General features: G+C 36.0%; 1 protein-coding gene across 1 annotated transcript; it reads left to right on the forward strand.

Moving 5' to 3' along the window:
* Window positions 1-11032: 11032 nt before the first annotated feature.
* Window positions 11033-14169, forward strand: LOC126831581 (tripartite motif-containing protein 59). The gene has a single exon (XM_056103382.1). The coding sequence runs from the start codon at window positions 11408-11410 to the stop codon at window positions 12617-12619; it is 1212 nt and encodes a 403-aa protein (XP_055959357.1). The 5' UTR covers window positions 11033-11407; the 3' UTR covers window positions 12620-14169.
* Window positions 14170-16292: the final 2123 nt, after the last annotated feature.

The raw sequence follows: 16292 nt of genomic DNA on the forward strand, positions 1-16292 counted from the left end.
ATCAAGAACTTTTCAATAATTGGTTCCATATCTATACCTCAAAAATCGATATGTTAATAAGCCCTCAAAATCAAATCATCTGGAACAATAAGCATATAAAGATTAACAAAAAACCTTTAATAGATAAAGAATTGATGAATGATAATATTTTATTTTTGTAGAGAAGACTTTTTAATCAATAGGATAATGAATAGTAATAAAATATTAAGAATGAAAAGCGTTTGCTTAGCAGTTAAAGAGTTTTTGGATACAATCGACTACGAACCTACGCCTATAGTAAGAAAACAAAGCGTGTTTGACATTATTAATAACAACTGTATAAAAATATATAAAAAATCACTAGATAAGATTAAAGCAAAAGACATTTATTCAATACGAGTAGATTCTAAATATAGTAAACCATTAGCAATAAGTAAATGGGAAGAAGAGAATAGTTTTATATTTGAAGAACGTGAAACCTCATGTATATTCAATTTGGTCTATAAAACGAGCACTGATACTAGATTACAAAATTTTCAATTTGAATACCTCCATAAAATTATATATACAAACGACCGTTTATTTAAAATCCAATTAAAGGAGTCTTCATTGTGCGATTTTTTTTATTCGAATATAGAAATACCTGTACCTATTTTTGTATTTTATTTTGTTTAGTTTTTATTAGCTTTTATTTTCTTTGTGAATATATTTGTTCTACTCAATGAAATATAGTATAGCCTTCAACAATAGACCGACTCTATCTGTATGATGTTACACACTGTGATTGTAATATGTGAACTATGTACTATGCTGTTATTGATTATTTTGAAATAAAGATTTTGAAAAAAAAAAAAAAAAAAAAATTTCCAAATTTTCTTCGGGAAAAGCATAAAAGCTAGAAGGATTCACAGTTCTCCAACTTTGAGATTGATCTAATTTGTATCTAATTTTGTAACCAGCTTTTTGGTCAATGCATCCATGCCAAAAACGGAAAATAATCCCTTTTTCATAACATTGTACATATGTCACGTACGTTTTATGAAATAAAACTGCAGTCTGCCAGTACTTCAGGTACTGATCGTTAACATAATAGAGCTTACCAGATAGCCCCTGTCGTCAAATCACTAGTATATCAGACCAGAGAGGAAAGTCTCAAACGAACACAGTCAGTGAATCAATGTGAATGAATATTTTCGACACGATATTTTGAGATACATACTGCCAGAAATGCAGCCTGACAGTATTTCGGACACTGTTTGTCGAGATATATAGAGCTAACCAGTGACTGTCTGACGCCAAATCACTAGCTTATCCGAACAGAGAGGGAGGTTTCAAACGAACGAAGTGAGTGAATCAAAGTGAGTGAATATTCTTGCCGCGTTGAACCCATACCCAAAAACCTTAGGATCGTATGAAGTGTTATTGTTTATAGTAGGTTTACAGCAGGATGGGTTCGATAAGAGAACACTCGGACTCTACAACATACAAGTTTATGACAGAGTGTGAATGTGGGATTTAATCACCATAGAAGATATTGATTACCGAAACATATCACAACTTTTTTTTATAAATTATTAGGGTGGGGGGTGCAAACATGAGGCAGACCAGATTCATGGGTGGGCGCCGCAGGTTGTTTAGGGTGGTATTGGGTAAAGATTACTTTTCGTATTGACTCTCATGTGATTTTTAGGACAAAACTGTTCTATCACATCATTTTGCTTCTGTAAACATCCTACCTTATCTAATACATTTGTAATGCCATCTGCAAATAGTAACTGCATAAGATTTGGACCTTGATACCATGACAATTTGCAATATCTACCAGATTCCTGTGATATCCCTCAATAATTTGTGTGTACCGACTTATCGCCTTGTCTATGTATGGGTGATATGATTGATTTACTCCAGCTATCAGGGAATATCCCTTGATTTAAAATAACATAAATAATCCTTCCGGACATTTCCATAGATGAAGAAAAACCCCACATACTCTGCTGTCATTGTGTTGGCCATTTTGAAATCTCAGATTAGAAAAGGTTTTTTGAAGTCCAGATTGTCCCAACTATGAATTAATTGTTCCTAGATTCATTCAGAGCGTAAACTTACAGAACACCATCAAGTTTATACCATTCATAACAACACAAATGTGTATGTATTCAAAGTAAACATCACATACATAGGGTAAACGTGTAGCACCCCCCCCCCTTTCCCCCTCAAGTTTACACCATGTAAGACCACTGAAACACACACTATACGCTGGATGTATACGACTAAAACATCATAGCCCCCGCCCCCCTTGGTTTACACCATGTCAGACGACTAAAACATCATATTATGGTGAACGTACTCAAAGTAACCACGACAGACCTAGAGTAAACTTATAATACACACCTATTTTACACCATGGTCCCCTTTACACACAATGGGAACGAGGGGGGGGGGGCAGAAAGTTAGTTGGGGTCCAAAGTTATTTTTTTTTAATTTAAATAAAAGAGGGAGAGAAATGGGGTTTAACGTCCACTCGACACAAACTAGGTCATTTCGGGACTAACACATGGTTCAATTTTATTTCAATCACTCGCTTGCGCGTAGGGGTCTTTAACAGTGGGAGGAAACTGGAGGACCCGGAGAAAACCCACGAGGTTGGACAGGCGATATTCAAATAAAGATGCCAATACATAGTGCTATACATATATATAATACTATGAATATCATAAATATATGTAATATATCATTATATATACTCTTCAAAAAATTAGGGGATATTCAGAAACAATACAAAACTGCAGAAATGCACTGCTGTTTTTATAACCATTGTATGTTAATAACAGGCCAATTGCCTACACATGAACATAAACAGTTCATATGGGCGGCTTATCTCGCAAAGAGATACACTGCCAAAAGAGAAAATGGACGTTTTTGATTTTTGTCTTAATAATGAGTAATTGCTACACCAATCCCCAGACATTCAGCAATTCGTCGTGGCATGCTCCTAATCAACCGTCCAATCACGATTTGGGGCAATCTGACTCACACCTCTTGCAGTGCCACGGCCAATTCTTGCAGTGTTGTCGGTTGACGTTGACGTCGACAAACACGTCTCCCGATCATATCCCAGACATGCTTTATAGGGGAAAGGTCACGACTCATGGCTGGCCAAGGCATATGGACAATATGGCGACGCTGGAGGTAGTCATTCACGACACGAGCGCGGTGGGCACGGGCATTATCATCTTGAAAGATGAAAGGTCGACATGCACGTTAAGCAAAGGGCAGAACTATCAGTTCCAGGATGTGGTCACGGTAGTACACACCAGTGACCCTTCCTTGAACAATATGCAAGTCCCTTCTACCAGCCATAGTGATTCCTCCCCACACCATAACAGACCCACGCCCGACCCGCCATGCTGTCTGACGTTAACGTTAGCATGACGATCATTTACACGCCTCCAAACGCGAGGACGCCTATCGGTGAAATCCATCTTGAATCATCTGACAACATTACACGCGCCTATCGACGATTACCCCAATTTCTACGCTGCCTACACCATTGACGCCTATTTGCCATGTGCTGGCAAGTTAATGGAGGCACAACACGCGGTCGTCGCACATGCAAATGGCCTGCATGTAGCCGATTTCTAATCGTTTGGTTTTAACTCGAATTCCTGTAACTTGGTACAAGATTACAAAAAGCTGCTTGGCCGTTTGTCCTCGATTTCGCATGACCTGTGTACAAATGCATCGATCCTGTGCTTGTGTAGTGGCTCTAGGACCACCTGAACCTGAACGAGGTCTATCATCAACATTGTGTGTTTGTTGGTACCGGTTCCACAGTCTGCTGATCACAGACTGTGACACATTAAGCATGTTGGCTACTTCACGCTGTGCAGAACCCATTTGAAGCATGCCAGTAGCACGTAGACATTCATCATATTGAGAGGTCTCATTGCAAATTAAACGTAACACACGTAAGCAAAGATACGCAAAACAGTAAATCTTAGACAAGAACCGATAGGAAAGCAAACATGGATAGGATAAACCAGCACGCGGCAGTTTTCATCAACCCTTCCGTGAAGTGTCAAATTTGAAAATGAACCCCTCCTACGTGTATGGCGCTATTGCGTGTCGCACGTTCAGCTCAGTGGTTCTGATAAGATAAGTTCTTCATCTGTGAACTTACTCTCAAAGCATGTCAAGTGTCCATGACTATTTATCATATCACATCCTGGATAGGTATTTGCATTTCGATATCCCCTACTTCTTTTTGGAAGAGTATATATAAATATATCATGTTGGTATAATTGACCCACTGTCTATAATATATATAAATACATTGGTTGGTATAATTGACCCACTGTCTATAATATATATAAATACATCGGTGTGGTATAATTGCCCCACTGTCTATAATATAAATAATATTTACCGAGACAAACATCATCTGAACGGGGGGTTGGATGGCTGAATGGTTAGCGTGCGCGCGCTGTATCATAAAGTCTGTCATTGAGTCGACTGGCGTGGTTTCGAATCCCCGGTTGTACGTGACAAGGAGTAGGGTCGCCTGTCCAACCTCGTGGGTTTTCTCCGGGTCCTCCGGTTTCCTCCCACTGCTAAAGACCCCTACGCGCAAGCGAATTATTGAAATAAAATTAAACCATATGTTAGTCCCGAAATGACCTAGTTTGTGTCGAGTGGACGTTAAACCCCATTTCTCTCTCTCTCTCTCTCTCTCTCTCACATCATCTGAACAAATGCCAGACAAACAAAGCAAATTAATAGCAAAATCACAGGTATTTTTATCTATAATAAAGATAATTTACAACATATAACTGTGCTTTCATAAGATAAAATGTTAACATGATCTGGTAGACAAAATTAAAAATATGGTAGTGAAACTATACACTAACTTTCACCACTCTCCATCAGTTAGAAACAAAGTTATCTTGTCCAAAAGCATCGCACCAATGAAATTGCTTAGCTCTGCTTAGCTTTAGTGGGACATGTTAATCATTGAACTCTGTCAAGACATTTACCTAATGAACATACACATCAAGTTTAAAGGCTCAATACCACTCTTGTTGTAACTGAATAATATGTCCGAATCTTTATTCTGGTCAACAAATTGTACTATTTTACATTATTCCAATCAATTGATGATAAAAATTTCATCTTAACACACATAATTTAAAAAATTGGAAAAACTCAACTAAATGATTTGAAAAGCCTAACGTAAACCTTTTTAAATGTGACTTGGATTTAAAAATATTTTCGAACCCTCTGGACAAGTAAAATAGGATGTAATGGATAATTTACACAACAGGTAGGACACTTAAACATCTAATACTTAGAATAAAGCTAATATTTATTTACTGGAGATGTCAAGCCAGCAAGAGTGTTATACATTCTACCTCAATTAAAATATCAGAATTGTTATGTTCAAAAGTCTTGATCAATCAAATTGCTCATCGCTGAGCAGAAAATTCTCATCATCGAACTTAGTCAAAGTATTGGTGAATCTATACTCGGAGTTTCATCGCACTCATCCAATTGTAACCAAACTTATCATATTCCATGGTCTCAACCAATCAAATTGCTTATCGCTGCTTACCTTACCCTTAGCGAGTTATTGAACTTCTCTTCAATGATAAAATTATATGAGAAGTTGAATGATAATATTCATGGAACTATTTATTTTGTCATCTGGCAGAATTTTAAAATAACTTAATAAAAACAGAATAAAGTAATTTGAAATTTTCAATATATTATTTTCTATTACCCATGTTGGAACTATTACAGCAAGAACAGTCAGCTCTTTATATAAATCTTACATAATGTATATTTAACCATGTTACATTGGTATATAATTTATTTAGATCTACTTCAGTATAACTGTATTGTTTATATTAATTATTTTATTTTATATTCATAAACATTTTAATTTGTTATTTCTTTTTCTTCATTTACCCGCCCCATCATCTACGGGGGGGTTGGATGGCTGAATGGTTAGCGTGCGCGCGCTGTATCATAAAGTCTGTCATTGAGTCGACTGGCGTGGTTTCGAATCCCCGGTTGTACGTGGCAAGGAGTAGGGTCGCCTGTCCAACCTCGTGCTGATGAAGGTTTAAACGTTTATTGAAGACTGGTGCAGTAAGAATCATATATAATGAACACAAAATATTTAAACAATATGCATAAATAATAAAAGTTAAGAGAAGTTATTATAATACGGTTCAGAATACATTAGAGAGAGAGAGAGAGAAATGGGGTTTAACGTCCACTCGACACAAACTAGGTCATTTCGGGACTAACATATGGTTTAATTTTATTTCAATAATTCGCTTGCGCGTAGGGGTCTTTAGCAGTGGGAGGAAACCGGAGGACCCGGAGAAAACCCACGAGGTTGGACAGGCGACCCTACTCCTTGTCACGTACAACCGGGGATTCGAAACCACGCCAGTTGACTCAATGACAGGCTTTATGATACAGCACGCACGTGCTAACCATTCGGCCATCCAACCCCCCCAGAATACATTAGACATCATAATTACAATTCGAAATATATTTAATGTCTTTAGCAAAAGAACATATATATATAGCTGTGCCTTACGTCTGGCATTGTTCGAATATTATTAATATAAATTGTATGCGACGTTTGATATTAAACGTATGTGCATAACTATGTATGGAATTGCATATATCACGTGATGTAATTCTCAATATAACATTTCACATACTATGCGTAATATAAAGATAGTAACCTTTTATTATTAAAATAACAAAGGAATAATACAACATATAAATTATTACTAATACGAAATATTAACTCACCTAAAAATAATATAAAGTTCCAAATAAATTATATACTCTGATGAAGGTTTAAACGTTTATTGAAGACTGGTGCAGTAAGAATACTGACCGTATGTCTTCTATCGTAAATAAAGCAAACCTTATCATCAATTCAGAAGTTTACTTGGAACGAAATTAATCATGTTAAGGGCATTATAGATAGATGTACAAAGATTGACCTTAACATTTCATAGGTAATATTTAATAAATTGTGTAACATAAGTGATATACGTATACTATATTATGTAAAATAATGTGGCCTAATTTCTTCTGTCGTATATAAAGCAAACCTGGTCCTCCGGTTTCCTCCCACTGCTAAAGACCCCTACGCGCAAGCGAATTATGTAAATAAAATTAAACCATATATTAGTCCCGAAATGACCTAGTTTGTGTCGAGTGGACGTTAAACCCCATTTCGCTCTCTCTCTATCCACATCTACTCTATTATTTTATATTTTGATAGTGTTATGTAGCCGCTAGCAACCACATCGACCCCACCCAATCATCCCCCAAATACGACGGCCAATTGAACGCCCTCATTATGACAACTTTAACTCTAGGCTTCACTCTTCTGAGAAGTAGATCTATGCCGTCGATTGACTCTAACACACTCTTAGGATAGCACGTACAATATTCATCGAAAACACAACATTTTGCTAACACTTACTTTTAGAGTTGTGTCTTCTGAATAACAGTTTTTCTGCTAAAAGTTTTACGGGGTATGTAATTTGAAAAGAATGGGAGGCACCCCAATTGTTTTTGGATCTACATTAAAATAGACAGTGGTTTAACATCTACATGATATTTACTAGGTCATTTTGGGACTGACATATGGTACAATTTTATTTCAATAATTTGCTTGTGCGAAGGGCTCTTTAGCAGTGGTTGGACAGGCGACCATACTCCTTGTCACGTACAACCGGGGATTCTAAACCACGCCAGTTGACTCAATGACAGGCCTTATGATACAGCGCGCGCGCGTGATAACCATTCGGCCATCCAACCTCCGAATTTTAAATGAAACGGAAAACGAGTTATTATTAGCTTTTTGGGTAGAATATACATTGAGTTCTCTGGAACTATCACCAACATCCATTAACCCTGAGCACTAAATAAAATGTTATTCAATGTCTAGGCTGGTGCAAAGGTACCTTTGTAAGAAAATGTAGGAGTCGCTACAAAGTGACCTGGTGACCGAATTATCAGTCCGATCCCGTTTTGTCAAAACTATAGTTGTCGCCCCTATCACCTTCTGTATTTATCACACGTTATTTATACACCATATCAAAACAACACGTCACGGACATTGTAAGCTATAAGTCAATTAATAAAGTGATGTAGGCAACATTTCCCAGCATAACAACACGGACTTGGTAGGCTACAATAAAAGTATCACAGTCATGTTTAGCGTACTATAAAAGACTTCTCAAAATTCAAAGCACCCTTGACACAACCCACGCGCTCCTCGTCGCAAATCTTAAATTGGATGCCGATATTGTTAAATCTAAATATAAAATGTCTTGGCGAGCTTCCATTTTGACATAGGTAAAAATCATTTTACAAAACCTAACATGCAAATTTAACACATTGCTAACAAATGTATGATTTCCGCCTGATTCTACTAATCATTACAGTTAAGAACTTATACGTTCGTTAAAAACCCAATCTGTAACTCTGCAGACTATCATCTCCGACTGAGTGCACGTTAGGTAAAGATAGAAAGAAGGGGTGGGGGTGGGGGTATAAAATATACCTGTTCCACTAAGGTTACTGTAACCAGTGTACATTTACTTTAATATATATTCTAGTCATTTCATGTTTACTTTCTTTCTTTTTGTTGGATGTTTTCATATGCAATGAATATATTTATATCAATTCTTCAACTAATATATTGAAAACAAAATTATAATATAGATATATGAATCGGATTCTATTGTATTAGGATGTTCCATTTAGGGAATTTTTGCCCGGGCAGTGGCTTTTCCGTCTACTCAACGCCGATTTAGTGTTACCAAAGTAAAGAAGATAGGTATGACTGACAAACACAGTAACATGTATTAAACAAAATAAACAACAAACAAAGAAATTTTAAACATACAGTCTGTTTATTTTGCGATGTAGGTTATATTTTAATATCTTATATTTATTGGTATCTAGTTGTTTTCAGGAAGTACATATTAATATATTGTAATTCTTGATTAAGATGAATATAGTTGGCTTAGAATTATAATTTATAAAGAAAGAACTAAATAGATTTTAATTAAAGAAATGTCTAAATATTACAATATAATTTATTATGTTAAATATTACAATCTATATAAATGGTTAATTATCTCAATTTATTTGATTTAATATAATATAATAATATTTGCTCTCTTTACAACATCAACCAGATTGTTTACAAAATAATTCTCCACATTTAGGTGCTGAAAAATACAAAACATGGTTTATATATTATCAATGAAACTCGTACCTGGTCATACAATTGACTTACTGTGTATATAAGAAAACAAGATTCGTTGTAAAAGCAATATGTTTTACATCATAATGTTAATCAAGTAAATTGTAATGGATTGAAGCAGGTGTTTGACGATGACATGGTGGTTCACTTTCAATGGCGGAATAATCCCTATGTTAACCAAAGACTTTATGCATGAGTTTACTCAAAAATAACATGACATGTTATCACAACATTTTGTCCAAACTTGATAATTTCCAATACAACCGTTTGCAGAAATCAACCAAATTATTGTTTATGCAATAGCTGAGAGCCATTGTCCGGGAGAGATCGATGGAGAGTTCAAACTATTTTTACGTTAAGTACATATATGCAACTTATTACTTAACTTTAAAACACAACCATAAAATTCTATATTTCTTAACTGTTATAATTAAAGTAAAGATTATGGTTTCGATATAATTCTATAAACCCTCAGTTTGATCTTCTTGAATGTTTTCTTAGTATATACTGGTTTCAGTTATGGTACAATGTGTATGGTTTCAATATTTGTTAATCTCGGTTAATCCCCTCTTTCATCTTTTAATTGTACAATAAGCCAACTCTAATATATATGATTATGCACCTTTGTTACATCAATAGCTTGTTATAGCTAAGCATGCTCACTCACCTTGCATTCCATTGGATAGTTCGCACTGATGTTTGTATATATTCATATCTTTCTCATTTTTATCTATTTGTGTATATGTTTGATAACGACTTGTGAAACCTTGTTGAAACGTCGCAGTGAAATAAACCATAGTAATTGTTATCCATAAAAGTGAGTTTTTGATTATGTTCCAATTACTAAATGCCATTCAAAGAATAGAATAAAGTGAATTAAGTAGTCTAAAAGTAGGTCTGATTTGAGTTTACTATATGTGAAAAACAGATAGTGTAAACATTTAGTACACCAAGACAGATGATTAATCACAATATTGGCATATTCCTGAAACAATGAACCGAGAAATCCCTCTCTGGTCATTGCTGGATTGGCTTCTGATACTTGAGCTTTTGAGGGAGTTTGTCTATTCTTCCCGTTCAATCAAATCTATCCCAGGTACAGCAACCTGACAGTCCTTCGTTTAATCTGCGTCTTCTCTAAAACTTTAGACAGTGATTTAAGGTATTAAAAACGGTGAAAGTATGTTCGTCTCCAAACATTATTGTTTACATTGTTTTCGATTTGATTGCCTCGTTTGTCAGGCAATTAGTTTTTCTGTAATATTCTGTTATGCACCGGTTAATTGGGCTTAATAAAATCGTGCGTCATGACGTAACGTTATATAAACATATTTGGTCCAATTTGGAGCTCTGTTTTAAGCGTAACGTTTTTGTAACGCATTTAGCTATTGGTTGTTAATCGGACCATTGACCAGTCAAAATTTGGAACAGAACTTTGCCTTCGTTAAAGCAGTGTTTAGTGGGAATATGTATAATCAAAGGAAACACTGCGAGGAGTATGCATTATTGGGGGAATGTACTCAAAGTTATATAACTTGCTGTTTGTTGTCATGACGACGAGGTGCTCATATGAAGATTCTCTGCCGCTCGCGCGAGACACGACGAGATCTCAATGTCAACGGTAAACCAAGCGGGATTTTATACACCTAGTTTATTATTTAATATATTACCATGTATAGACGTATCGTGAAACTATGTCAATCAGAGGTATTTCAAACACACCCACAACTTATTCAACACCAGTAAAACAGGTTTATCACATGCCGTGAATATATTGTATTACTGGCTGCATTATTGTCATAATTTAAACGACCAAGTAACACGCGAGTCAGTCAGATCATGGTTTAGAAAGGGTTGAATAACACGCCAGCTCTGTTTTATTGTATAGCATAACGTGGAGATGAACTGGTTTATCAGATATCGTGTAAACAGTATCAATCAATATAATCATATCATGGATTAGACAGGGATGTTATAACACTACAGCTCTGTTATATTATATAGGGTTTAGACAGGGTTGTTATAACACCACAGCTCTGTTATATTATATAGGGTTTAGACAGGGTTGTAATAACACTACCGCTCTGGTATATGGTATAGTATAGTATAACGTGAACCAAGATGGCCACTAAAAATACATGTTCTATTTGTTTAAATAACTTTACTAAACCTAAATTACTGCCATGTCATCACACTTTCTGTCAACAATGTATAGATGATCTTATTAAGGCTCATGCTCATTTCAACAAGTTTAACTGTCCAACATGCCGGCAACAAACTGAGGTACCATCAAGTGGTGCCAGTCAGTTTGTCACCAACTTTTATCTAGAAGACGATGATGATGATAGACAGTATTGTATAAAACACAAGAAGAAAGAAATACAAGTTTACTGTCGAGATTGTCGTAAACCATGTTGTTCTGTGTGTGTTATAGTGGATCATACAGGGCATGTATTGGCGGATATAGATGACGTAGACCAGGAAATGAGAGAAATTGTCATGAAACTGAAAACTGAATCAGAAAAGAAAATAAAACAGTTACAGAAACATTCTGACTTTCTGAAGACCAAAATATCTGACATGAACAACTCGTGTAAGACAGCTTGTGATAAAGTTCAGAAACAAATAGACAATATTTGTGAAAAAGTCAGGAAAATTGGAGGAACAATTAAAGATGACATCAATAAAATTGGTGAAGATGAAAACAAAAAACTCACCAAACTAGTAGAAGATGATAACAAGATGACATCTACAATGAAAGAATGGTGTGAATATTCTGATCGTATATTACAACAAAGATCTATAATTACCGCTGTAGATAGACATGGATTAACAGATGTTCAAACCAAAACAGATCAAAAGATATCAACAAATTTACATGAATCTGTAGTCAGACATCCATATTATTCTATGGTGGAGGTAGATTGTTTAAAACGACTACTTGGTGAAGTACAAGTACAAACATTTACCTGTAGTTTTAGTTTGAACCAGCTGCGGATAAGTAGGCGGTGCTATAGTGGTGTTGCAATAATACAAGGATTATCATGGCGTGTAAGTGTTTTAAATGATTCATCATTATTATATATTGGTCTGACATGGAACGAAGCAGAAGATAAAACTATTAAAACTATTACAGGTAGTTATACAGTAAACCTGTTAAATATCAATGATGAGAGTAAATCACTAGTTAAACAAGATACAGGTACACGTATACCTGATGATGTATACGCTGGTGTATTTATAGAATGGGGTAAAAAGAATGGTTATATTGATGACAACATGACGTTTACTGTACAAGTTACTGTACACATCACTGATAAAGAACGATATTGAAGACATATAATAAACAATAACAGTTATATAGTAAACATTACTACGTCATAAACAATATGTTACATGTTATTGTAAATGTAACTTACAACTGATCCGTACGTAGTTTGAGGTGTTTGTGTTTATTGTGTCATGTGTGCAAATTTTATTTTGTGGCAACATTATGTGGGCAGGATATTTGTACAAATGCCCTGTGTTTACATGCGGAATTGTTTATGTGCACGATTCGGGTATATTTGGTCCAAAATGTGTTTCGGCGATTAGGAGGGAACAATGCGTATAACTATAAGTGTCGTGTACACGGTGAGTTATACTTAGACTTTCTAGAACATTTAATATCACTTCTTATTAAGTTAAATAAGTAAAATATGCATTATACAATATCTTTATCTGCCTATTGTGGATCTTTTGTTGGCTACAAACGTTATATAAAATATTAATTAGGTATATATAATCATAAATATTAATTAGGCATATATAAACATGCCACGCCCATAATGAACTCTCTAGATCATCGGTTGGCCTTGACATTGAATGACTTGGAACAATCACCCAATTTAATAACTTTACGTTTATATTAATATGGTTAATCAAGACTTTGTTTATTATCGTAGTAACGGTACATGACAAACGAGACTATTAAAAGGTCCGTAGTACTGTTTTCAGGGGGTTGTAGCTTATTCCAACACTAACGACGAGAACTCAGATCAATAATTAAAATTGTACTTTTAATAAACGAGTGTATAAAACTGGCTAACGGTAACAATAACGAGATAGGTAGGGAGAGCAGGACACCTGTCCAATGTTACAGAAGAATATAGAACACGTAAACATATGAAATGAGATGGGGTTTAACGTCCTACTATTCTGCTCCGACTGGGCTAATGAAGACCGGCTTACGACATACAGTGTGCTATGTGGGAAATTTTGCCCAAACAGCGGAATTACAGCTTACTCTTATATAGAATTCCAACTGCCAAGGGATTTTTTACGTGCACGCCAATGTGTACGCGGGACCTCGGTTTTTAGTCTCATCCGAACGACCAGGCAGCTGTCCTTGTCAGGCCCTCTGACTTGAACATCTGACAATGGGAAACCACGCGAGAAAATGAACATATAAACAAGTTTAGGATTAAAATGATTTTAATTGATAAAATGTTAAATTGCACGTAAGAAACAGATGTATAAACATAGGAAATGATATGGACATAGTAAGAGGTAGAAAGCGTGTTAACTACAATTACGTAATATGTATGGTTACATTAAGTATAAACTCAAACAGACTTTATATCAATTTGAACGTTGATCAATTTCTATGACTAAAATTAAATATTAATATATTACATACAAAGATACATTATAACAAAACCTTCAAACACTCATAACTTCACTCAGAATTAAGTAATTTGACGGAAATTTTCAATATATTCATGTTTCTATTACCAATGTTTGAACTATTATAGCAGAGTAAATTGGTAGATCTACTCCATTATTGTAGAATTGTTCATATTAATTGTTTTTATTTTATATTCATAAATGTTTTAATTTCATTATATATGTTTGTTGTTCTGCCTTATCCACCCCACCCCATCCCCACCCCATCATCCCCCGAGTGCGAGGACCAATTCATGGTTAGCGTGCGCGTTGTGTCATAAGGTCTGTCATTGAGTCAACTGGCGTGGTTTCATTCCCCGGTTGTATGCTACAAGGAGTGGGTCGCCTGTCCAATCTCGTAGGTTTTCTCCGGGTCCTCCGGTTTCATCCCACGGCTAAAGACCCATTCGCGCAAACGAATTATTCAAATAAAATTGAACCATGTGCTAGTCCCGAAATGACACAGTTTGTGCCGAGTGGACGTTAAACCACATGTCTCTCCCCCCCCCCCCTTTTAGAATCCTAAAAGTGATGGGACGAAAAACCGAGGTCCCCTGTAATTCGAGATAAGAGTCGGCCGTCGGATCAGAACAGTAGGACGTTAAACCCCATTTCATTTATTAAGAATTGTTCACATGATCTGCCGCATCAGAAGCTGGTCGGTCTCGGGACACTTTAAAGAGACAAGTGTAGACATTGTCACACATTTTAGGCTTCTTGTCCTAAACCTATTAATGGATGTCAACAGCAATTAGTAAGTGTACCCGGTGTCGCTTTGATAATTCTCTTCAGAATTACGTTGATCGACCATCAATAGCTTGGTGTATTTGAGCTACAAAATGAAATGGGGTTTAACCTCCTACTTTTCTACACCGGGCTAATGAAGGTGGGCATACCCCATGTAGCGTTCCCTGAGGAGAAACGTTGCCCCCGATAGCGGCGCTATGGCCCACGTGTATTTCGAATTCTAGCTGCCTATGGTTCTTTTTCGTATACATGACTTTGGTTTTACGTATCATCCGTAAGACTAGACATTGATCCTTGACATCCCGTCATAATGCACAACTGACAAGGGGAAACCACTCAGGAAAATCCCGAGGATATTTCTCAACCAAAACCGGGATCGAACCCTGTTGCTCTCGTGTTTGAACCAAACTGGATAGGTATGTTCCTTACATAGCACTCAATCACAATTGTTCAAATTTCTAGTATAAAAAATGCACAGTATAACTGCGACTCACTACGAATGGATATTTCCTGGGCACTAGAATGCCTTCGCAGAGCCAAATACCTCTACAGTTCGAACTTTAGTCTATGAAAATGAAGTTTAACCATGACATAATGAAACACACACCTGGAACATACAAACAAATCACAATTAGTGAGTGTATTTTTATTTCAACGCTGGTCTGATGATGACTGATATAATCATTGGGTTATTATCAGTCTTGGTGCTGATATATCTGGGCCGAACATCGGGATTGATTTTAAAATACGTGTTTTTGGCGAAGCACAAATCAGCTCTAACAGTTTTAGATACAGAAATTATAGGCTAACCGAACCCACCTGTCTAGTAGGGATAAACACCATTTAAACTATTAACTTTGCCCTAACATTCGGGCAATCTGGCTTTTTTGGCACACGGGTAAAGTGAAAACAAAAAATACTATTTCATCTAGTTGGCAAACTAAAGTGCCAGAAATCTAATAAAACACTAATTTTACTTTTCTTTTAATAGAATACAACGAATTTGTACTGAATTTGCCATGGATTGAAGCATTTCGTGCGACATTTTTCGGGCATCGATTATTATTTGTGAATGCAGCTACAACGGTTTGATTGGATGGTTAGAATTCAGGTCGGCATAGAGTGGAATTTCCGTTGTAAACCGATTGGAACTTTGAAGTTGCTGTCTTTACGGGCTAGAATAGCAGAACAACGCATTAGCGGCGGTTAAATTTTCAAAATTATCTCGGGGAAATCGAGGCACCCACACCCCATAACGATTTGATTGGTTGTTTGGGATTTAGGATTCAGGTTAAGTCACCTAGGGTAGGTTATATTGGACCCCATTGAAGTTGTCGTATTCAAGAGTTGGAATAGCAGGAAAAGGTGTTCGCTGCTGTTAAATTTTTCAAATATTCATTGAGCCCGTACGCTTATGTATCACGGGACCATTTTATGTATAAATTTATCTGATATTTGTAGACTTATCTTGGTAAGAGGACACCGGTGAAACGTGAGACATCCTTCATATAAGGGGTCTTGTTATTAAAAATTTAAGTCACGTCATGATCCAAAT

This window comes from Patella vulgata, chromosome 9 (assembly GCF_932274485.2).
Source record: "Patella vulgata chromosome 9, xgPatVulg1.2, whole genome shotgun sequence".
NCBI lineage: Eukaryota > Metazoa > Mollusca > Gastropoda > Patellidae > Patella > Patella vulgata.